General features: G+C 40.2%; 1 protein-coding gene across 1 annotated transcript in view; it reads left to right on the forward strand.

Moving 5' to 3' along the window:
• LOC122772635 (usherin-like) overlaps nucleotides 1-25,585 on the forward strand; it is a 111,561-nt gene that overhangs the window by 61,140 nt on the left and 24,836 nt on the right. The window contains exons 28-42 of the mRNA XM_044030822.1: nucleotides 3,525-3,631; nucleotides 4,231-4,354; nucleotides 11,503-11,633; nucleotides 15,020-15,146; nucleotides 15,589-15,690; nucleotides 15,786-15,974; nucleotides 16,148-16,278; nucleotides 16,366-16,645; nucleotides 16,848-17,072; nucleotides 17,357-17,437; nucleotides 19,006-19,194; nucleotides 21,042-21,176; nucleotides 22,461-22,536; nucleotides 22,672-22,757; nucleotides 23,837-23,996. Coding sequence (XP_043886757.1) covers nucleotides 3,525-3,631; nucleotides 4,231-4,354; nucleotides 11,503-11,633; nucleotides 15,020-15,146; nucleotides 15,589-15,690; nucleotides 15,786-15,974; nucleotides 16,148-16,278; nucleotides 16,366-16,645; nucleotides 16,848-17,072; nucleotides 17,357-17,437; nucleotides 19,006-19,194; nucleotides 21,042-21,176; nucleotides 22,461-22,536; nucleotides 22,672-22,757; nucleotides 23,837-23,996 — 2,143 coding nt within the window. The remainder of the gene's footprint in view (nucleotides 1-3,524; nucleotides 3,632-4,230; nucleotides 4,355-11,502; nucleotides 11,634-15,019; nucleotides 15,147-15,588; nucleotides 15,691-15,785; nucleotides 15,975-16,147; nucleotides 16,279-16,365; nucleotides 16,646-16,847; nucleotides 17,073-17,356; nucleotides 17,438-19,005; nucleotides 19,195-21,041; nucleotides 21,177-22,460; nucleotides 22,537-22,671; nucleotides 22,758-23,836; nucleotides 23,997-25,585) is intronic.

The following is a 25,585-nucleotide window of genomic DNA, read 5'->3' on the forward strand; positions in this document are numbered from 1 at the left end:
ATAATCTAATTGTAAAAATGTTGAGCACTTATTGCTCAGGTGTGTTTGTATAGTTGGTGAAAATGGGAAAAAAAATAGTAATAATTTCATCAGAACGCCTAGGATATAAGACACAAGATATTATCTTATAGCCTCTGTATATACATTTTAACATAGTAATGGAAAAAAGCAGCTTAAATGCTCTGTGAGTTAACCCTTTAACACCAAGCGTATCGCAGACCACACATTGGCGACGGTTTGTGCTATCGGATAAATTCCAGCATTTTGTGAAAGCTGAGAAGTTCCACGTCAAAACCAACATGTGGTTATTAGGGTAGTTTCACTCGTGCTGTTTCAGGAAGCCGGCGAATCAGCATCTTTGTCACCAGAGAGAGAGAAGAGAGTTGGAAAAACGCCTGTACATAGTTTCCATTTTTTGGCCTGTTTTTGGACATTGAGACAAAGACTCAACCAAATGTTATTTTAAATTTATCCTGTTCAAATTTTAAATTTAACATGCAAAATCCGGTGTTTGTTTACAACTACAGTGTTTTTTCAAAGTAAAACTTATTTTTCTTCATTTTAAACTGTTAATATACTATTTTAACTGCCAGATATTCAAAGTTATTCTATAAAAATAGTCAAAAACACATAGTCACAGGACATTTTCTAGCCCTTTTATGGTTAAAATTAGCAAAAAAAAAGTCCAGACGGACATTTTGAGGCTTAGGTGTTAAAGGGTTAAGGGTTAGGGGGGGAAAATCCATAATTAATATCTCGTACTCCCTGATTTGGATGGCTTTAGCTCAACACCAAAAATCCAACGTAATCCGTCCAAAAGTTTGGCTTCCAATGCTCATTGTACAGAAACACAACAAACATTGTCATGTTGCCTAAAAGACACTTTGCTTGTGGGGGGAAATGATCCTCACATTAAGTGTACTGCTTGTAAGATCTACTTGAGCGTGGCGCTAATGCACTGATAAATCTACTGCACACAAGGCTGGGCCATTAGAGGCAACTACCATCTGCTGTAAGTGAGCAGACAGCATCTGCCAAACCGCTGGAGTTACACCAAAGCACACGACTAAACATTAGCATGCACACTGAGACAGACGTAACGACACGAGGAAAAGTGCTTACAGTCCATGTGTGTCGTCGCGTTTGCAGTTGTTTCATTGTGTGTGTGTGTGTGTGTCTTCCCACAAAGTTATTGATCACAACGTAAAGTGAGTAGCTAATCAGGGGCTGATGGTGATGTTTTATGTATCCTACATCCATAAAGTCTTGTTCTACAAGACATGCACACAGGGAGACATACGTACATACACACTCGCACTGTAACGCCATTCAACAGAACAGGAACTTTATTGATTTATGCATAATTGGCCTGAGGCCCTTCTTGAGGAGAGAAATATGCATGGCCAGGGATCACCATGTCAATAAGTGGCGTGTCTGTGTGTGCGGTGTAACTGTACGCTAAGAGCCTGTTAGGACATGTCAGTTGCTGTAAAAACAGAAAACACTCACAAATGTGCGGACAATTGCTCCTGGGAGCTGGTCCATGATTTAGCTGCTTCATTACCATGTCGGCAGCTAAAATTAACCTTTCTGGTGGACTATTAACCTTGCGTGTGTGTGTGTGTGTGTGTGTACGTGTGTTTTGGGCACACTCACAATAAGGCAAGTGGATTTCATCAAACTGAATGTGTCACGGTATCAAGTACGATGCATTTTGGTGAATTAACAAGCAGTGAAAACATGACACGTACAGATTGAAGCACAGCACATTAGATGGTATCACCGGGGAGAGAAGCTGTTATTCTCTGTGTGACATTCTAACCACTGTCAAATATAGTAATAATAATACATACAGCAACACACTCCTCTGTACCTTGAAGTCTGACAAAGTTTGTTATTGATCAGGTTTTTTTTTATCATCATGAACCATCAATCAATCAATCAATGTTTATTGATATAGCACTTTACAATATCTGCAAGGTACTCAAAGTGCTCACTCACATAAAAAAGGAAAGGATAAAAAACACAGAGGAATAAAATACACAATAAAACAGTAAGGAAAACCACTAAAATTAGAAAATGTACAATTAAGAACAGAGGGAAAGCAGCTGAGTTTTAAAAGCCACTCTTAATAAATATTTGTTCTGAGTTTTACTCTTTACCCAGTGATAGAATGATAGCAACAGCAAAGGAACAGTCACCCCACCGTTTGTATCTTGACCTGGGGACAGGTACTTAAAAAGTTTCATGGGTGACAATAGATCTATTGTGTGAGTGACATTGTCTAATAATAAGGGGAAGTACTCAGGTCAAAAAATCAGAAATCAAAAAAATATAGAAAATATATACAAAATAAAAAAATCAAGCTTTTATATACAGTGCTTAACATATTTATTCGACCACCAGCCACAGCTGCCCTACATTGACAGCATTAGTCATTATCTAAGCTGTTATCATGTATTTTGTGCCTCCCTTAAAATATAGGACATTCCATGTACACGCTGCACATGTATCCACATAGACTGCAGCCTGAGAAGTCATTAAAAATCCACTCTCATTTTGGCCTGTTCTCTACAGTGACAGGATGTCTAGCAACAGTTGTGTACTGTTGCTTTAAAGTTGCCTTACTTTTGCATTTCCATTCGTCCACTTTTACACCACTAAGACACATTTGTTTTTCCTTGTGTCAAAACTAGTGCACCAGTGGTAAAGCAAAGCTGTGTTTGTGGACGTCTGTGTCTGTGTGTGTCTGTGTGTGTCTGTGTGTGTGTGTGTGTGTGTGTGTGTGTGTGTGTGCGTGCCATTGTTCTAAATGTCACCATAGCTCAATTTCAATAGACTGGTAAGCTATTGATTGGAAGCAATTTATGGTTTGATGTGCCAAGATGAGCCGCCAAAGACAAGCTGTCCACTTCCCTTTTAAGAGCTCTATTAGAACTCACACTAAAGATGGTCTGCGTGTGTGTCACCGAGAGCTAATTTACTCCTACCATAGACCATTTAGACAATTACTGGGACACTCACACACGCACACAAACACACAGGATGTATTGACACTTAATACACACATATCTTTCCCATCTCTCCGCCAGTCCATCATTGGCTATGTTTCTCTGTCCATTCTTGTGTGTCTCCTCTCACTATATCAGGGCGTCTCTGCTTGATTTATTTATGACACACGTTGAAACTGCAGCTCCAGTAGCTCCCAGTGTGTTTCAAAGGGACATTTAATTAAACATCTAAAGTGAGAGAAGGATATTAAATTGACCCTCTGTTAAATGAAAATGGGACTTCTGTCCAATCCAGACATAATGGGCATGAGAGAAAATGTGCTTAAGTCATTATACCGAGGGGGAAAGAAACACAACAGAATCATTTTGTTCATTTTTACAAACACGGCGTTCATTCTTGTGTATGTCACTGTGTTTCTTTTCTCCCATTTGAACACACAAGACACAGTAAGAAGCGTACATTTCAACACGTTAACAGAAAAAAAATCCTATTTTCTCCCTCTCCGTCTTCAGCTCCAACAGGACTATCTCCACCTCGATTACATCCAGTTAATGAAGCCACCATGGAGATAGATTGGGACCCCCCAGGCCAACTCAATGGACCATACCCGATATATCAGGTTTGTAAGAATATATATGTGTGTATACAATACGTGAAGGTTGGCAGTGTCTTCATTAAGTTATTTATTTTGTGTGTACCCTATATACTAGTGCACTTAACAGTTCCATGGCTCTGAGGATGGTTCTTTGGATGGTCTTTGGGTCACTTTTTTGTCTTATCTACACTTCTGTGGACAGATTATTTCCCCCTCCAAAAGGAAAATAAAATCATTCCTTTTACAAAATATCTTAAATCCAGACTAAAACACAAAAATAGCCGGTGCTTGTTCGACCAGCCCTGATCCAAAATCATTGTTTCTGGTGGAATCATGAACCTTGTGGTTCATTAAAGGAATAGTTCACCGATTTGCATGTAGCTTTGTATTACTAGAATAGGGGTAGTATTTTTAAAAAATTGTGCTTCCCAACTTTAGTTTCCTCAGAGTTGAGAAATATCTTCATTCCTTTTTTTTTTAAGTAATGCAAAGCTAAATGTAAATCAGTGAATTATTCCTTTACTCCTGACATTCATCTTTTCCAGAGGATGAATCCTGTTCTCAAACATTTGACGATGTTTTTTTTAGAATCTCTTACTCTATGCCATTATTCTTTTATCCAGGTGGAGAGGACAGACGTCTCTCTCTCCGACCCACAGGTCCCTGTGGTCAGAGGAACCCGATTCCTGGGAAACGGTTACTGCCGGTTTCCGAGTGACGTTCTTCCTGTCAATAGTGACTTTACAGGTAATGTGTATAGACTGCACTCTGTCAGCACTCTGAATTATGAATTGCACGTGTGCCACTGCAGTGTTTCAGGTTTCTATAGTGACAATCCTTTAGAATGACTTCTTAAAGGTCAATTATCTTTTTGTTTACCAGCATCATTAGAGGGTTGAGCTGCACAGCCAAACATGTTCTGCTTCATCTGAGAACATCACCCAGTGACGCTCATAATTAATGACTGCTGATACTAATCAGTGAGATTTGAGCAGGCAAAGTGCTTTGGCTGTCCTGCACAAACCTTGTGTTTCCACTTGTGTTTTTCCTCTCACAAACAAAAATGTTGGATGATTTCCTCTTGCCAAGGACTGTTAAAAACTGTGTGTGGGCAGACAATGTCGAATATGGGGAAATGAGTGTTTGAAAACGTGTGGCAAAGTCTCGATTTTGTTCAGCTTCAAAAGATTTACATTATTACACTGTGACCTTTAAAGCTCGGGTCCATAATTTGTCTCTGAAGCACTTCATCTTATTTTTTGAGACCCTCACAGGCCATGCCCCCCATAGCCATTAGTGAATAAAGTCTATGACCCTCTGTAGCCCTCAGAATACTTGAATAAACATGTCCAATCATTTATACAGGCTCCACAGAAGGATTGGCTGGTGTACCTTTCTGTCATTAACCGATCTGCCTACTTGTGCACATGAGCCTGTGCTCTCACAGAGCCTCACCAGAATCTTCACAATGAGCTGCGCAAAGATAAACAGAAATGACCTGCGAGTCACAGAAAAATGGGCTGGAGGACCGACAGGAGGGGCTGGGATGTACAGTGTCTGTTGCATTTTATCAGTGTAGCCTCCTATTGCAGGCTTTTTCCACAATCACAGTCTTTAGCTGTAAGTAGTCTTTGGTTTGGGAGGGTTTTGATTCAAGAGGAAGAAATAATTTGACAGAGATAGTACAGTAAAGTCTTTTTTCTTCTTAGCATTCTGGATTTTGAACCATTTATCAATGGATTCGCAGCAGTTTTTATGCGTACACTTGCATGTTAGTCATGAATAAAAACAAAATTGGTCCTTTAAAGGTCATGGAGAGGTTTTCAAAAGAATGACAATCACTTATTTGTGGACGTAATTATGAAAAGACAAAAACAAATCTGTTCAAATCCCGATAATGTCCTAGAATTATTTGTTTCTTATGATAGAATGTGACTAATTTTGACTTGTTTGAACGATCAGACAGTGCCAGACAAAAGTCTCTTGGCACCATCAAATTCTGTGATCATAGACATTTGTCACAGCAGATATTTGTCGAGATGAAATTGTAGGACAACCACAGGTTTTTCTAGGTTTAAGAGAGCCAGGGTCATGCTATTGTTTACATGTAAGGGTAGGTCACACTAAATACTTGATACTTTAACCTGTAGAAGCTCTTTTATGTCTCTTTTCCTACATTTTCTCGGTGATTGAGAAATAAATTCACTATATCTTCCATTATAGCATTGCTAAAACAACAAATACATTGGTGGCCTAAGACTTTTACACAGCACTGTGCTACCAACAAATAGATGATGAGTTTTGCTATTGAGGGTTTCATCTCCCCCAGTGTCCTCCTTCATAAAGGGTAATGGATCAGACAATCACTTTCAGACCGGATCTATTCTGGACCATCAATGTGTCGGCAGTCCTCAAACCATCGCCCTGGTACAACCATCAATACTAATAGCATCATCTACAGACAGTTATTCCCATCGAAGCGCACAGAACAGCGTACAAATCAAACCCAAATTGGATTATGAATGTAATGCAGTGTAATGCCCCCTCGAGAGTCAATTGATCACTGAGGAGAGACTCGTCAATCGTTGATGTCTCGCGGAAAACCCGGCTACTCCAGCAATGACAACTGTAAGAGATTTTTCGTGAGATGAATCTGCAAGTTGTAGTTCTTTTGTGCACTTTCATATTTACATACTTACTTGATGATACACTGGTTTGGATTGTTATTTTTGTGAATAGTTTTAATTCACAAAAAGAAAAGCCTCTCCAGGGAAACAAAGCAATTTATCATTTGACAACAACTTTTTTCCCCAAAAAAATATTTATTAAAGAGAGAGAGTTTAATTATGGCCAATATTCTGTAATTTAAAAAGAGTAGTTAGGGGTTTTTGAAGTGGGGTTATATGAGGTAAGTTAGTACAGTACTGTGCAAAAGACTCAGTGCACCACCAGCTTTGAAAGTTGTTGAAAGCTGTCAATGAATTTAACTCAGGCAACATGTGTACTGCACAAACATGTCTTGGATAAAGACATACGCTAACCCAAAAAAAAAACTAATAATGTCAGTAACATTAATTGTTTTCACTCCAGTTTTAACACAGCCAGGCATGGTTGTGCTATTGTTCATGTGTAAGAGTAGTTCACACTAAATACATGACACTTTTCCCTGAATAATGTTATATACATATTTCCCATATTCTCTGGATGTGTTCCAATATAAAATAATTTTATCATATGGTCATTGAAGCGTTGCTTAAGCAATGGCGACCTTTGAATTTCTCCACAGTGCTGTATATTACTGTGCTCTGTATGTTCCATGTGCCAAAAATATGCATATAATATAGTCAAATAACAAAATGCTCACCTACTAAAATCTACATAAGTTTAAGTGTCATGTTATCTTAAGAACATGCTCACTGTTTTACCTTGCATTGAAGAAACTGATTATGTCACGGAAGCTCACTCAAAAGATCCCGGACTACTCTGTTCAATTTAGTTACGATCAAAATGGGTTAGCATGTAAAACCAATTGATATTTGCCCTTTTGCCAGAAATTTTATGGCCACTTTGCCAAAATTATTTTCAGCCAAATAGCTTTTTTCCATGTGCGGTTATTGTGATAGGAGTGCCTCTGTTCATAAATGATAAGTCTGCTCTCTCGTGATAGACGACGCTTCTTCATGTTGAATGAATTAAGGGTGCTCGAGGTCAACGTTTACCACACTGAATCTTACTCAAGATAAAAAGAAACAGGACTATAACGATATGCACTCATACCGTGGTATGAATACACCGAAAGTGGTTGTTTCCATAAGTAAATGCTAGTTCATTCATCTTCCCCATTATGTTTCAATATTTTAAAGCTCTATGATGTGACTCCCTGCTCTCCCGCTCGTCTTTGCATTAACGACGCATGTCACTTAAGTGAAAAAAGTATTTAAATAAATAGCAGTTGAGAAGAGATTATATCATCTCTCTCCCCATTATAATTCTTCAGTATCTGAGCCTGAAATGGGCTGATTGTAATGATGATGACGGCCTTCTCGTACCCTCACTCGTCCAGATGTGCTTCTTTAACGTAGAGTAAATGAAGAGAGATGGAACATCACAAACATATTTTCGAGAAAAATAAATGAACGCGGGGGAACAAATAGACTTGGATCACTTCCAGACACGTCTAATACAATACACTGCTGCAGCACCGCTGCCGAAACTGAACAGGAAAGAGGGAAATGTTAAATGATACAAATTATTTTCCCTTAATTAATATGATTGATTGCCAGGCGCTGACGTTGAGCGAGGAGGGGGAGAAATGTGTGAAAGGAAAGTTTGCGCAGACATCATTAGTTTTTCCTCATTTAAAGATTAATCAGAAGAGGCTGGGCTCTTTAATTCTGTCATTTGTATATTTAATGGGCTGCTGCAGAATCTATGGGTGTAATTAGCTAGCTGCCGCACTCTCATTAATACGCCAGGCTCTGATTAATGCCAGCGGAGAACTAACATGACTGGAGTTATTCAGGTTATGTTGTGTAGATGATTACACACAACCTCTACTGTTTACTGAGACACAGAGAGGAGAAACAGTACACATTAAACAATACTACCTAATAAATAAGACCCTGTTCAAAACCTTCCTGTTAACGTTGGGTGTTGTGGGATATAACATAAATCCTCTTTAGGTACATTCAGTTTGAACAGCGCAGTCCATTTAAAGCCAAAAAATGTTTAATTTATTGAAAACTCAATTGAAACACAGTAAATACAATAATTGTGTAGGTCATGAAATGTATTATAAGTATTATTAGTAGTATTTAAACATTTAACAAAATGGCTCTGCAGCAGTTCATAAATGGGTGACATCCATGGATGTATAATAAGAACACCAGGTGAGAAACTTCTATAGAAGTGAACACTCTTTGCCGTCTGGAAATACAGCACATGTATATCCATGGTGACGTCATGACACATGGTTTGTGTACACTGAGCATTTTCTTGAGCACACATGACCCTGTGAATCTTTATTTAGACTCTACCTAACACTTATATGTGTGAGGACCTTTTGTGGTAGAAACACTGACCATGTCTGGACCTGCAGTCCTTATATGAGGCTTTATTTCATAGTAATTGGTTCAATTTCGGGCTAATGTTTGTATTTTGATTTTTAAGTTAAGGTTAGGGTTAGGCATTAACTGGTTATGGTTACGGTTTGGGACCAAACTTTGTTTACACTGTCCACATGAATGGATGTCAATGCAGTGTCTTCAAGAAGAATAGCTGTGCATTGCATGTGCAATGAATGCAAAAGCATGACCTGTCATCATGTGTGGTCAGGTTTGTTGTTGATGGCTCCAAAGTGGTTGTCGGTGTGAAGTAGCACAAGTCCTGAGGGGAAATCTGAAGTAAGTAATGCCGAGTATCATTTAGGTCAGAGGTCTCAAAGCTGCGGCTTGTTGTTGTTGTTGTTTGTTTTTGAATGCAAAGATTAATTTTGACTTATAGATACGACTTTATTGTGAATGACGTATCGTTCCATATTAACACACACTTCTATTTTGAAAGTTTGTGGAATATCCTCGCAAGTATTGTCGTTTTTATGTCAGCACCTTCCTGACCAGACTCGGTGTCATTTGAGTTTGAGACCCCTGCCTTAGATTTTGGACAATTGGACTAAGCACCTTAGTCATGCAGCCTGTCTCAATCCACACTGAAACATAACATACAGTTCAGCAGTCATAAAATATACAAGTATTCAGTTTAGGGTTATAAATTCAGTTTCCTTTAACCTATAGTTGAAGTAGTTAATAAACAATTGTCAGTTTATTGTTAGAATAAATAACAGAAATGCTATATACATAAATTTGAAACTTGTTCCATGTTGATGTCCACAACAGAAAACACTGGTTGCTTATTATTGTCAGTACATTGTACCACTGATAATGTTTTTATTAGGATTAGGAGAGAAGAGAAAGAAAGAGGGGATGTACAGGAAGGGGGAGAGTTGAGAGGAAAAGAGAACTTAAGATGCAGGGAGGAAAAAATGCTCAAAGGAGGCAATAAGAGGAGGAAAGGGTGAATAAAAAGGTCAAGAAAAAGCAAGCGGAAGGTTAAAAGCAGAGGGAAGAAAGAAAGAAAAGGGATGAGAGACCCGGGAAGTGTGGGGGAGAGAAGAAGGTTAAAAGGGGATAATGTAATGTCAGGTATCTGTCAGGACTTCACTCATCTCTGTGGTGACAAGGTCATGAATGTAAATGACACAGACCGGCATGATGTACAGAATGCAAGTCCAATGTTAAAGAACATGTGTGTCTGGTCCTGACTGTTTACTGCAAACACATTTACTGTCCACCGTGGCAGATTTGTCTTAATCATTGACCAAGGCATTATGTATGATCAGCGATCACTGCATAATGAGCAACTCAACGGAACCACGTCTATCCTTACATACTTTTCAACCTCTCTGTTTGAAAAGAAAAGTGCTTTGTTGTGAGTATTGTCCTCTAACTTGAATGCTAGGCTGTAATTGAAAGGGCGAAGCCGTGATACTTTATTAGCCCCATCGTAATGTAAGACAGGAGTCCTGAAACCTTTTTTTATGCCTTAGTGGCTGGAGGCACTCCATTTTTGGATTATTCGTCCATCACATTCATATGAACATGATATCTCAATCAGGATTTGAAGGAATTTCTTTAAATGTGGAGCAAACTTTCACTTGGACTCAAGGATGAACTGACTTTGGTGGTCAAAGGTTACCGTTCTGCCTTTCTATTGCATTCTAGTTTGGACTATGTAAATATAATAATTGAAAGTGACAGACTTTTGCTATTACCCAACATATAGTATAATAGATCTTGTTACAAATAGATTCAAGTGACTTCTCTCCATACACTGATAAACTGGGGGCTGCCTCTTTTTTAACGCCTTAGATCTGAGGAAACACACACACATACACACAGACTCTCTTATAGACATTAAAGCGTATGGTTTGTCTGTGTCACTGTGTGGATCTAGTCCAGGATTAAGATTCACAATCATGATCTACTGCAACATGACAAGACAGTCCTGTGAATTAATTATCTACCGTGTGTGTGTGTGTGTATGTTTGAGATTTTGCTGCTCTAAAAAAAAAAAACATAGTTTCCCCCACATTGCTAAATTCAAAGCATTGAACAGCATAATTTACAATAGCGGCTGGACATCTCTGTTATGTTATATTTTGGTCTCCCTCTCAGAGTTGTAGAGACACTGATCCATGCTTTTATTAAATCTCAGCTGGATTATTGTAATTCTCTGGATGTGGGCTTAGACCAGTCCTCTTTCCAACCACTCCGGTAAGTCCAGAATGCTGCCACTCACCTTTTGACTGGGAAAAAAGAAGAGACATCAAATCACACTGGTGTTGCGCTCCTTCATTGGCTTCCTATTCATTTTATAATTTTTAAAAAATGTTGTTGATGGTTTGGTACCATCTTACCTCTCTGAACTCCTTCAACCCATCCCAAGCTCTGAGCTGTAATAACAGGTTGCTTGTAAATGTGCCCTAAACCCGCCTAAAAACCTGAGCCTTTTCTGTAACTGCCCCCAAACTATGGAACGATTTACCAATTTAAATTAAATCTGCCCCCACCATTGAACATTTTGAATCACTTTTAAAGACCCACCTCGTCTCCTTGGCCTTCAAGCCAGGATGAGAATAATCAACCCAGACATAACTATCTAGATTCTTACCATTTTATTACTTTTATGTTTTATACCTTGTTGTAACGCCTATTACGTTGTCAACCCTGGTTGTTTTTAAATGTGCTCTAGAAATAAAGTTGACTTGACTTTTCTCTGTCACCCTCTCTCCCTCTGTCCCCACAAACCCCCTTGTTCCTGATCTTTCCTTCTACCAGGTGTTGAGTTGAGTTTTAGAACTCGTTCTCCAGATGGCTTGCTGTTCTGTGCGTTCTCTCCCGGAAATCAGGAAGAGTTCCTGGCAATTCACATCAAAAATGGACGCCCCTACTTTTTGTTTGACCCACAGGTACTTTTTTCATTTCTTTAAGAATACGAGCACTTTAAGTATAGTCAATTTGAGGAAAATATCTTACTTTTGACGGATATTGTAATTGCTATTTCATTCATAAAATCTTTGAAAGTCAAACTTAATTTCAATATTCACTGTGTTAGAAATTGATAAGATGATGGAGCATTACCATGTGACATGTCATCAAAATATAACTTACTCTACACTCTTAGCTTCTAATTGAGATATGAACTGCTTCTAACACATGTGATAGTTTTATCTGGTATAGAACTTAGGAAAATGAAAAATAGAACAATTTACTGTGTTAAATAAAGTAACAGAAAAATAAACAGACCTAAACAGAACTCAGTGAAAGTATCACATGTGCTGCTTAAATTACAGCTTGAATAAATGACCGGCTAATAATAATTATTATTTCCCTGGTCCACACGACAGCGCAGTGGCCAGCACTGTTGCTTTGCAGCCCTGCCAGACCCTTTCTTTAACCGGGTACTCCGGTTTCCTCCCACAGTTGAAAAACAGCATTCTAAAGGTGTGAATGTGAAAGTGAATGGTTGTTTGTCTCTGTATGTTGAGCCTGTGAATGAGTGAATTTTGCTTCAACATCAACCAATGGGTGTAGTATGGATAAACATATGGAGTTTAATACAGTAATTCAGAGCACCATATCTGACAAAATAAGTTGCCTTAAACATTTTGAAGTGTACTGTCCTAGTGGCCATTAAACTCATTTTGACAGGCCATTGCATTTATCTTTTTCATCCACATTGTCACTTACTTTCAATCCTACTCACTTTACTTAGTCACTCACCTTCGCCTATAAATTTCTCTTTTGCTTTAGATCTACCTCCGTCTCTCTATCTCGCTCTCACTCCATGTGTCTCCCGTTTTCCCACCCACTTGCTCTCATCTAATAAATGTGATCTGTAGCCCCTCATTGGTTTCTGTCAGGGCGACAGCGAAAGAGGAAAAAACTTTGAAAGTGTGTCAACGTTTGAATTGGACTGCAATTAACTCATTCCCTGCAGTCACCGCGCGTGAATACCAATTGCAAGCTAATTAAGCTTTGCACCCTTGCACACATACACACATACACAGCCTCCTTTCCCTTATCCATCCATGCAGACACGTGTAGAGGGGTTAAGGAGTCAACGACTTTCGATGATGAAAGTGATGATGAGAGATGATTACGCATACTTCCATGAGGCCACCAACTAATTACACACTCAAACAAACACACACACTTTTCTATCATTATACACCACTGTTTATCAAAAAGTCTTCATCAAAATGCAACTATCTATGTACCTGTGTGTGTGTGTGTGTGTGTGTGTGTGTGTGTGTGTGTGTGTGTGAATGGTTGTTTAGATCCTTGTTGTGTGTCTGTAGGTATACTCCAGGTTGTGCAGTGTAGTGTATGTGTGTCTTCTCTAACTGGGTTGATTCCTTTGTTTAAGCTAGTTTAGGGTAATTAACAGTGGGAGTGGTGTCACGGCTTATTAGTGTTCCCCTGGATACATATAGCTGGGCCCATTACTTCCTTCTATTAGCCTGTTGAGCTAGCCTAATGGGATTACCAGTGCAGTGGAGGTAATTTAGCATGACATGGGAAAGTGATATGCACATAAATATGTGCACATGCAAGCTGTCACACACAAACACTCAAAAACATTATGTTTCACATGTTAAAAAACTAAAAACAGTAGTTTGTAATTCTTAAATATAAACTAATGTCTGTCACATTCAGACCATTGTCAAATGAGTTTACACGATGTTGAGTAAAGGGTAGCTAACCCCCCTCTTTTGATGCTAACTCCACCCAATGCTTGATTTGCCTATAGTGAGCACTGTTGCCTAACTGTACTCCTCAGTAAGGAAATTATATTGGCTGTCCTAAAAGTTGCTAAATGAAAATAAGCTAATTTGCATAATTGGCCATGTGTAATTGTAATGGACGCTGTAGGAATAACATCAGGGGAGAGACAAACAGTGAGTAAAAAAACAACCTAAATGTGTTTTGAACTACAAATTAACCCAAAAGAGACACTCTGACAGAGTTACTTTGTTCAGTGCAGTGATTTATTTTAGACAATTGTACATGCTTTGGGATGGGGGAGGGGCCCCCGGCAGCACCTGCTGCTCGTTGAGTAAAACGATATGCTTTCATGTCAGAGTCTCCAAACGCCTCCAATGACACCAGAAAAGGGTCCTAGATTTGTCGCTAGTTGCTTTTTTTTGGAAAAGAGCTGCTAGATTGGTCTGAATACTCGCTAAATATAGTAATAAATTAAGTTAAGTTGGCTAGTGAGCTAGGAGCTTAATAAGGGATAGGAGGGAGATTTGGGAGTTGTGCAGGGGCCATGGTCTTGAAGGGAATTTGATACCGAGATGCAGCTGTGTGGAATATATCCACCGTTAAGGTGCTAAAATGCACACATAATTCACACTATATTTATGCAGTAGTCAAGTGTTTTATAGAATACAGTACAAGTATAGCAGCGAACAACTTTTCATTGTAACTGAGTAAGTACATGTGCTCATGCCAAGAATGTCAGGTCATTAGTTGGTCCTCAGTGAGGCAGAGGACATGTTTGCACTCAGACAGCTAAAATAACGTGGCCCTACGCCTACAGTAGACCAGACATGACTGCTGATTTTTAGAGCTATCCACTTGTGATTGGATCACACAATGCCTGTTCTGATCCCTGACTCTAGTGTGCCCTCACAAACAGATAATATACAAGTCCTACATTCACTTGCTACGACTCAATAAAAACCACCGCCACTCTTCTGCTATTAAAAATACCCACTTAAGCAATTATGTCCTAAATACCTTGCTCAAGGGCACCCCGTGGTAGCTGCTTCCTCTGCCACTTTTTTTTTCAAACAATGGATCAATGGATTCAAACGAGTGTTTGAAAGTGAAGCAAGGGATGGAAAGCAGCAGTGAAACTTCTCTGCTGTTGTCTTGTTAAATAGAGCTGGCTTACAAAGATAGTAAAGGTGTCAGAGGCTGATATACTCTGGCATTCATACATTTATCGATCTCATCATTAAATCTCCATCACTGTGTTTGTGTGTGGATATATACAGAATGTCGGTGAGTTAGTGTGAGTGTGCGTACAAGTTAACACTTGTTTTTACAACATCACTCTTTGCTTGCTTCCTAAGAGCTGATAACAGCGGTGATGTCACACATAATAGGAGGCAAAAACTTGATCGCTTTATTATGGTTGTGTCATTTTTGAGGGTGCTATGTCTAAGTTGTGTATAATAATTTGTGTGTGCATGTTAAACATAGCAGGGATAAAAAAAAGCAATAATTTTAAATGTTATATGTTAAACATGTCTGATTGTGTGTGTGTGTGTGTTTGTGTGTGTAGGGCTCAGCGGTGGCTGTGAGTGTGCAGGGTGACGGAGGGCGACTCTACAATGATGGACAGTGGCACAGCATCGTAGCAACAAGGCGAGGGGCCGTGGGAACAATCGTTGTGAACAATCAATACCAAGGTAGCTCTGCTCATATTCATACTGACCACTGTGTGTGTGTGTCCACTCGGCGTGTGGGTGTGTGAGTGTAAATGTGAGTGTGTTTAAGATGGTCTGTACATGTGAGGATGTGCGAGTCTGACAAACGTGTGCTTCTACAGTATGTATGTAAATCCCCCAGCTCTGCATGGAGGTATTACCCGGGTTAATCCAAGTCTATGTCTTATGAGAAAATACTGTTTCACACACGGAAACACACTGACTGTATATTATTCAACTGTTCTCTAGTGTTTCTTTGTTTCTGTGCAAACCTGCAAAGAAAATGGATCTTTGAACCCTGTTTCCTCACCTTCACCTGTGATTACACCCTTTCTGTATCCAATATTGTCTTTGTTTCCATTCTCACATTTTCTCCTTTCATTCCATATTCATCTGTGTGCAACACCATCACCCTGATCATCAGGAACCGCGTCGGCATCCAGCGGCAGCACCATGATTGGTGCAAACACAGGGGTGTTTATTGGGGGTCTGCCCGAGGACTTTACTCTACTGAGAGAGGACACAGGTAATCCGTGAACCAGTACAGATAAATTAGTGGTTCACCAAATGTTCTGCAGGATTCAACTGTGTAAGATAAAGAAAATATTTCTGTCACTCCAGGTGATGCCCGGCTGGTGCGACAGAGTTTCACAGGTTGCCTCAGGGATGTGAGCTTTAAGATGAGGGACAGTCCCTCAGAGGAGTGGACATCTCTAGACTGGGCAAAGGCCACAAAGAAGGAGGCAGTGTATGAAAACTGGGAGGGATGTCCGACTCACACTGTGGATGGAGCCCATTTTCTTGGTCATGGTATGATCTGGACTGTTGAAAGTATTGTAATCTGTTGTGATTCACCTCGTAGTGTGTCGACCTGGTTAGGATACTTGCTCGTGGTAATTCAGGTTGTCCTCCAGGTTCCCTATATAATTAAATGAGTCATTTGTAATAAAATGGTATGTTATCATAATTCCTACTTGTTTCAGGTTACTTGGAGCTGGACAGAGATGCATTTACTGGAGGACAAGACTTTGACATTTCTATGGATTTCAGAACAGATCAGTTCAGTGCACTTCTACTATTTACATACAACTCACTGACCGAAGACTACATGCTGGTGAGAGATTTAAACAATCGTTTAATAATCATTTAAATGCTCAAAAACAACCACGGCGCCAGCTTGTGATATTTTGTGCATTTGTAGGTGGAGTTGGAGGCCGGCCTCCTGTCCTTCCTTCTCTCCTCTGACGGTCATGTGACTGAACTCAGCATGTGGGTGGGGCTAAGCTACTGTGATGGAGACTGGAAGCAGTTGTCATTGGCAAAACGTGGCTCACTTATCTCTGCTTCCGTCAATGACTGGGCAGAAGAGACGAGGGGGGCTGAAGGAGTCGTGAGGCTGAGAGTGGATTCACCCTTATATTTGGGGGGCGTGCCCATGGAGCTCACACACCCTGCTCTGGACAGCCGAAGTCACAAGCATGGTGAGATATGTGCTCTCAGAGAAAGAGTAATCAAGCTCAAAGAAGCAATTTGACTTAGTCATGGTGAAGGTCAAACATCTCAGAGTAATAACAAAGATCACAATAGAGTGAAAATGACAATTTATAAACGGTATAATAAGAACCTGGTTTTTCCCTCTCACCCGTGCTTACATCTCCTCTTTCTCCCCTTCGTTTTTCACAGGCCTTGGAGGTTGCATAAGGGGTCTCACCATCCGAAGCGATGAAACAAACCTACCTGTCAGTCAAAGTGTTCGTCTTTCTGTAGACTCTCACCGTTCTCTCAGAGTTTACCTGGATGGCTGCCCGACCTCTGAAAGCCGCTACAACTGCAGAGGAAACGATTCAGTGTTGGTGTACAGTGGAAGAGGGACACAAGCGACTGATTATAGTTTACAGCCTTTCACTGGTAATAATACATGTAAAACACAGGGGGTTTTGAGCTGTATATAAGAGCTGTGAGAAAAAAAAAAAACAGACATTCACAAGAAATGTACTGTATGCTTGGCAAATGACTCCTAATATCCATTTTATCTATGTGTCACACATAAAAACATAGAATTATCCTCACAGCAGTTTGTAAATCTACCTGCAACATGTACATATTAATAATATTGTTACCCGATGAAAGTATTAGTACCTTCTCTTAATCTCCGTCTTCCCTGACCCAACGTTTTCATCCCATCTTTGTAGAATACCTGTACAGGTTTGTGGCTTTGGCTGCAGGAGGTTGGACAGCAGGACCTTGGGAGAGAGGACGCAGCCGAGGCCGAGGTAAGACCTCTTGTGCCTCACGCTGTAGCTGAAGTCCATTTATGTTGTAAGAAATACACAAGTCTTGTACTGTACTGTATGTTAATTCTATATGTTGCACAATCTGGTATTTCGACATTTTAGATATTATTCAAATTGCCAATTGGATTTCAAAACGGTTCATTGGTCAGGTTTTACACACTCACATGCACGCACACACACACACTGACTTAGATGGTGAGGTGATAAAAACAAACTTGATTTACTTGATTGATGCGCGTTGACCTTGTTTTTAAGTGTTTCTCTTTGTTCCTCAATGATTTCGGATGAAAAAATTACCCCCATCTTGTACAGTAGACAAGACTTACCCAAAGCCAGTGATATCACATGTGCCTGACGCTATGAGAGATTGATAAGGCCTCTATAAAGGGCATCCCAGTAAAAGGCTGTTAACCCAGAATGGCCTGTGTGGTCCCCTGTGTAATATAAAGCTGCTCGTTAGTAGTGAACGATACAGTGGTAGGTCTCCGTGTACCGTGTTGTCGCCAAGAGTGAGGAGTAGAGGCAGCGTTAGGGAGGCAGTGCTGAAAACATTAAGAATGATGAGAAAAAGAGGCAGATGGTGGAAAAGGTCTGTGAGGAAGGATGAGGTGTAGAAAAAAAAAAGTAGGAGTAAAGAAAAAGAAAAGGTGGGAGGAGACGAGGAAAAGATGCAAGGTAAGTGGTAATGAAGGGATAAACTCAGGCCGATGTAAGGACAGGAAGGTGAGAAAGTTGTTGCGAAAAAGGAAGTTAATGATGGACAAGAAAAGCAAAAAGGTCGTGGGAGATGGCGCATGAAGCAGCCCCTCAATGTTGTACTGTTTTATGACTTAATATACTCAAACACAAAAATCACAGCAGACTGGAATGCATGAGATTTAAGAGATGAAACGGAGCTGGCCATAAATCTGTATAAGTATGTAAATGCTGTTTGCTACATGCAACTCTCTGCATTTGTAATGTCCCACATTTTTTGACAATAATTTGCATGGTTTGCTGTCGTAGTATTTTTTTTTGGATAACCCAGGGTGAGGATGGCAGAGGTAATTTGAAGAAAAAAAAAAAAAAGGAGGGAAGGATGGATGGAGACAGAATGAAGGTGGTTGCGAGGCAGAAAGGGAGGGGAGAAAGGAGATGGACCATCACGAAATACAGAGGGTGTCAAAGAGAGTAAGAAGGGGAGTGCTACAGAGAAGGAGGGAGGCTGATTGCTGTGAAATATAGCCCAGAATGAATGGCTGGCTGTATTAAATCAGCGCTGAAAAAGTTACTACTCTCATAAATACTATTTATGCTAATGCTGAGGTATGATTTAGTGGGCCTATTAAAATAGAGAGATGGGGGATGCTTTTTCTTTAACCTCATGTGCTCCCAACCTGTTGTTTTGTCTTTTTCTATTGCGTTTTTTTTTTTTGCTTTTGATTATATCACTTGCTTTATTATTGTGCATTGCTTTGGGTAGTTGTGGTATGTGGTTCTTGTTGATTTGGTCTTGATCCACAACAATAGTCTCTTCCGTCTGTCATCTCTCCTCTCTGTGACTTTAGTGCCCAGGTTTGTTCCACCTCCTACGAGTGTGCAAAGCCTAAACGGTTTCAGTGCCCAGGTGAGCTGGGCGCCACCCACTGGTGACATCGTGGGGCTGATTGACAGATATGAGGTAAAGGCCTACTACAGTGACCTGCCAGATGCAGCACCTATCAAAGCCACGTATCTGGCTAATGGAAATTTCTCAGGTAAAAACACACTCCAAACTTGAATGTGTAATTTGTCTTGATATACAGGGTTTCTGGGCTATATAACTTATGTTGGTTAGTACACTTTTTTTTCCAGGAATTTCCTAAGGATTTTTGTGCATAACGCTGTTCATGACATTTAATAGAGCCAGGTGATCATTACATGATAAATGTAGCATTGCTTTAGTTCCTGCTGTCCTCTTAAACCTATGGTAGCCTTTTCACTGCCACCACCTTGGCGGGGCTGTCGGGCATTTTTTGCTCTGACTGAAAACACATTTACACGGCCCTTTCACTCACTTTCCTTCTATCGTTCATCCAAACACAAACACAGACTCACAAACTGTCCCAGGCAACCCTGTTAATGTCTTCTTGGCAAGTCCCCAACTTTCAGAGACGGTCTCCATTTGGAATAAAACACTCAGGACTACCCCGATGATGTCATGCTCTGGCATCGCTCCTTTCCTCTCTCTCTCTGTTGCTCACTTTTCGATCTTTCCTCACTTCATCTTTTACGATGATGATGGCGATGATGATGATGTGTGCGTCCGCTGCTGCGATTCGTCCCTCCTCTCATTTGCTCCGCCATGTCTCCAGGCAAATATGAAGATGAGGCTCTCTGTCTCCATGTCTCTCCATGTCTCTCCTCGGCTCCCCCCTTCTCCCTCCCGCTCTTTTTGCTGGACATTAAGCCCACTGTGATAAGGCTTCTTGTTAATTTATGATAGCCACGACACCTGACTGCAGAATTACACCAACGGCTAAAAAACACAGGAAGCAAATGAGGGTGTAATGGCAGCGGAGTGGGGCCCTGGCCCTTAATTGAATTAAAAGACATGGGTAACAGGGAGAGAGGCAAGTAGAGGGTGACATGACATAGAGGGTGAAGAGCGTTAGAGGGGGTGTCGGAGAAGAAACGGGACATAAAAGATGGACTTAGGAAATGTAGAAGGAGTTAAGAGGGCCGAGATGGCCAGGGGAGAAAAAGCATGAGAGACGACTGGAGCTTTATAATTAGAAAGGACTCACTTTGTTTGCCAGACGCAGGAAGTTTGCTTAGCAACACTGATACATAGAAACAAGTAAAGCATTTCAATTGGCTCGACTGACGCACTTACACGCGCAAGCGTAGGTAGTAACAGGGCCCAATAAATACTAAAAGCAGACAGTTAAAGGGGTGTAGCCATATAAAGCATGGCGGGCACAACACATTATGCTTTTGGATTCTCCATCCATCCCTTTTCTTCTGAACACAATATCTCAAGAACACTAAGAGGGAATTTCTTCAGAGTTGTTAGAAATGTTGAGTTGGACTCGCAGGTCGGCTGATTCGAATTTGGTGGCTGAAAGCCAAAAGTCAAGGCCACTGTGACTTTAAAAAAATGGGCTTGATCTTGTGAACACAAAGATGCATTAAACAGATTTGTATGACTGTGAAGTCAAAAGAACACCTGGCATACACTTTCACTTGGGTTTAAGGATGACAATGATCAGCTTTTTGTAGTCAAAGGACAACGTCACTGTTGCCTTGTGACTGCTTCCTCTTAAGAGTGACTCGAGAGAATCTTTTGTTATCGGTTTGGCACAAAAGTCGACTCGTGGAATAACATGAAACCACAAATTATCATTGTAGACATATAACCTCTTGACCATAAATCTACTTTCATATCATTTTGCTGTTTCAATGTAGAGTTGAAACTAAAACACAAAAACTCAGCAGTCAGAGTTTACAAAATTAGGATATATGATATTTTCCATTACCTTTATCGGCAACAAAGTTCTTCCTGTCTATCTGTATTCTCTGCCTTGTTCTGTCTGTAAAGTGTTTGCCATCTCCTCCCCCTCAGGTGTGTTATCTGGTCTAACACCGTCCACGCGATACGTCGTCACTGTCAGCGCCTGTAGTCCCGTTGGCTGCACTGAGAGTGCTCCTTACGGTGATAGTGATGATTTAAGATCGAGCTTTACAACCCTGCAGGAAGGTAAGACTATAAAGCTATGGCTAAGGTTCCACAATATGACCAAATCATATCCTTTTCACAGGTCACATCACATCAAATAACATGTATTTGTGCAGATGGGAGTTGTTACAGCAGCTGTTGCCTCTTTCTGTCTTCTACGATTGTTTGACTCGTGTTTTGCCACGATCTAAAGCCGCTTGAGAGTTTTCGGTTTGTTTAGAGCACTCGACTGTCCTTTTCTGACTCTTTATACTGTGACCCTTGTGTGAGTGATGAAAGAGCTTATTTATGTTTGAGTCTGAGGACCGATCTGTGGCACAATATGAAGACGATGGTTTTCTGGTCTATGTCAGATCAAGTCTATGAGACAAAAGTGGGCCCTCTTTTGGGTACGGACTCTTGTTTTGTCTCAGAATTCAACTGTTCAGATTTTCTATGTTGATATATTTCTCATTTTAATATATTATTGTACTAATTAAACTATGTTTTGGAAGGTGTCTTTTTCATTTCAGTAATTGTGAGTTGTTTGTGCGTGTGGACACACACACACAGACACACTTCTAAACGTTCATCATGTTTCTCTAAGAATGGAAAGAGACAAAGAGCAGAGAGGCAAGACAGAGGGGATGAAGTCAGGATGGAATAAGTAGGATGAAGGAAATTAGACTGTGGGACGGGGCAAAACACAAATGATAAAATGGATGTTGCAACTGAATGAAAGGAATAGTGAATTTTACATTTGTCTCACCAGGGAGGTCAATGAAGGAAGATATAAGGAAAGGGGAAGAAAGAATTTTCCTCACGTTAGTCACTACATTAATCTGAGTTGGACTAACTGGCCTTGTTGAGGAGATAATGTGATGGCAGGGGTCAGTGCAGAGACGGCAAAAATCAATTTGCAGCAAAAGAAAAAAAACGGATTACTGTATTGATTCTCCCTGAGCGCCGAGTTACAAGACTGAACCGTACGAGGAAGAACTTGTTTAAAGCTGCCATTTGCCAAACGTCTGTGCTTCAAACAATTCATTCAGAAAATTATTACTACATTTTTCACGAGGTCCACTCATATTGCATACATTAATTGGAGGCCCCTTTTTTTCTGTTCAAAGCTTTATCTAATGTATATTATCTTCATTGTTGTTGTTATTATGACACTGTTTACACAACAGTTATATTACAGTTGATTTGGTCAAACGTGTGTCAAATGTAGCAAATAGTGTTTCCTCATTTGCATTTATTGCACCAACCATTTATTGTAACAGACACAAGCTTCATATTTGACATTTATTTGACTTTTCATTTCAGCTCCAGACGATGTTTCACCCGCAGTTGCAGCCTCTTACCCGTCGGCTCTTCATGTAACCTGGGAACCTCCAGGAAGGTAATAAACATTGTCATCATTAACATAAAGTCTAAATAGGTGCAGTAGTTTAGGTTTACATATTTGGTAGGCTTTTTTTTTTTTTTACCATAAATAAATTCTTGTTCTCATTCTTGTTTTTTGTTCTAATCACAGGCCCAATGGACGCATTACAGAGTACCTCCTCTATCACAACAACCACATGGTCTACAGGGGCAGAGACAGACAACACAACATCACTGGTAAAATGGATAGTGTGTGTGTGTGTGTGCGTGTGTTTGTATTCTGTGTGTGTGCTGCGGTGTAGCTGTGACAGTGGAGGGACGACGCCTTGGTGTAAGGAGAAGAAGGGGAAGAGCGAAGTAAAATGAAGTGGGGGGGATTAGCATTTGAAAGAGGAAAGAGCATCTCAGTGCTAACCAAGGGAATTGCACTTTGAAAAAGAGAGCTACACACTCACACACACACACACACACACACACACACAAATGTAGAGCAGCGGAGAAACAAAGAACAGTACACATTAGCGCCAATGCATACAAACACTTTGAAATCCATCGATAAAGAGAATTAAAAAATGCCTGAAACACTTGTCACACTGCTGAGATTATACAATACTGCACCTGGTTGTGAGTAGAAACACAACACACACACACACATAGTAAACACACCACACCACATACAGGGGTGCACACAGGAGAGTCATCCTATGACATTATATTTGCATTGAATAGAGCTGACACACACACACGCACACACACACGCAACCCAACATAACACATGCTTTTAAAATAATTCACTACCCAAATGTGTGTGTGTGTGTGTGTTTGTAAGCTAATTGAAGGCATGAGAGCACATATCATCCATGCTGAGTTAATAATGCTGAGTGGCTGATGTTCACAGCGATTGGGAGGATTATGGACGCAGTAATTATACAATATGTGCAAGAATAGACTGTAACGGAGAGTGAGACAGATGGAGATTTGTTGATGCAAGCGGTGATGGGTGGAGAGAAACAACTGTAGGAAAACACAATGATCAAAAAAGTTTACGGCTGTAGAAGGAAAGAGATTGGGGGAGGGGTCATGGTTGAGTGCAGAGATTAATTCTGTGCCGTTTATTAGTCAGGTTTGAGGTCTAGATGCAGTCAAAGCTACAGTCCAATTCTATCAGTGCACAAGTCAGGACTAGTCTTGTACTTCAGGACAAAGACTTTGAAAGGAACTTGACTTAACAGTATAATTCCAGATTTTGTGATGTAAATCTGAACTTTTGCATCTTTCTGCTTCTCTTGCGCTCTCTCTGTTGATTTACTTTGCAGGTCTTGGCGTGTACACCACTCATGTACTGCTCCTGAGTGCATGCACTTCTGTGGGCTGCACCAACAGTTCACAAGTTACAGTGTTGACCTCTCAGCTTCCTCCTGGGCCACTTCAAGCACCAAAACTTACACTGCTAGACTCTCATACAATCCTGGTGGAGTAAGTCACGTACACACACACTTGCTCACAAATCTTATTTGTGTCAAGTCCATACAGCTGTGAGACACAATCCACATTAATGTACGGGAAACTCACTGTGTGACTGCACAAAACTGTTAAAACATACATTTAACAGGTTTTTATTTAACGTTTGAAAGTGAAAGTGTCCACCATGTAAACACACAGATTTTTCTGGATGATATTTTCCTTTTCTTGACTCTAGTCACTTGTAGGAAGGAAAGGACAGAGGAGACAAATCTGCATTTTATCAGATTCATGTGCAAATTCTCTCCTGCTTGTGTACACGTGTGACTCTGTGTGTGTGTGTGTGTGTGTGTGTGTGTGTTTGTGTGTGTGCGTGTGTGCGTGAGCTGCGTGTGTGTGTGTGTGTGTGCGTGTGTGTGTGCGTGTGTGTGTGTGCCTATCCTGCACAATCCAGGGGAAAACCCAGAAAATCTGAAATAATTAAGTACATACATAAAACATAACACTTTACATTATAGTAATGAACTGACACTTAATATTGTAAGCTGTAATTATTTTACATTCCATCACCCCAAAAGAGTTTTACACAATTTCAATTCATCACTAAGTTCTTTCCATAACTTAACCCCCAAAAGTGACACACATCTGTATATAATATTTGTTCTCATCTGGCTAGTTTCAAACATAAATGATCCTGATAAATTATAATTTTCTCACAAAAAATGATCCGTGGTGTTTTTGAAAAGACAGTACCAAACTCTACTGAAATACACACACAGGGTCAAGAGGATATAATGTCAGTGGGACAATTATATACATTATATCATATGATAATATATAATCGTCCTTAGACAGATATCGTGATTTATTTAGATATGCGTATATATACAGTTCGTTATCATGGAGTGTGTATTGCATGTTACTCAGCGATCGCCACGTCACCTGTCAAACATGCGCAGTCACAAATGCAGACAAACCCCTGATAAGAAAATGTAGTAACTATTAAAAAAGAAAAAGGCATCTGTTGCACACGACTTCTAAAACATACTTTCTGACCAATAGTATAAAACCATTACTGCAGTGAATTATGGCACAGATTATTACAACTCCCCCTTGATTTAGTTTTTCAGAAGTGGACATACATCACGCTGCCAATCGACATCATACAAATCTTATAATAAATGTGATAGATTAGCCACTGTGGCTAATTGTGTGCTAACATGCACTCATCAGTCATTCAAAAACTGGGCTTTAATGGGTGGAAACAAGGAAGGAATCCATCACTTTTTAAAATGGCCTCCCCCTGCTGACACACTGGGAGGGTTGAGTTACTCCCCGGGATTTGTAAGAGTTGTAGGGGTTGTTTAGAAAAATGTTTTTGGTTTCTTTTCATTCATGAGTTATTTAAGCGCTGTATTGCACCTCAACAGTGGACCTCCCTGCTCCCACACAGTGCTGTATTTTATTTTAAATTATTGATCAGTCATTTTCATCATAATGATAATGAATTGATTTTGGAGAGACCTACTGTGCGTCCGATAGACTCTATTTTAAGCTTTGGTGAAGCCAGGACCATGACAGGAGACTTGAACCAATCACAGGGA

This window comes from Solea senegalensis, linkage group LG7, assembly GCF_019176455.1.
Source record: "Solea senegalensis isolate Sse05_10M linkage group LG7, IFAPA_SoseM_1, whole genome shotgun sequence".
Lineage (NCBI taxonomy): Eukaryota > Metazoa > Chordata > Actinopteri > Pleuronectiformes > Soleidae > Solea > Solea senegalensis.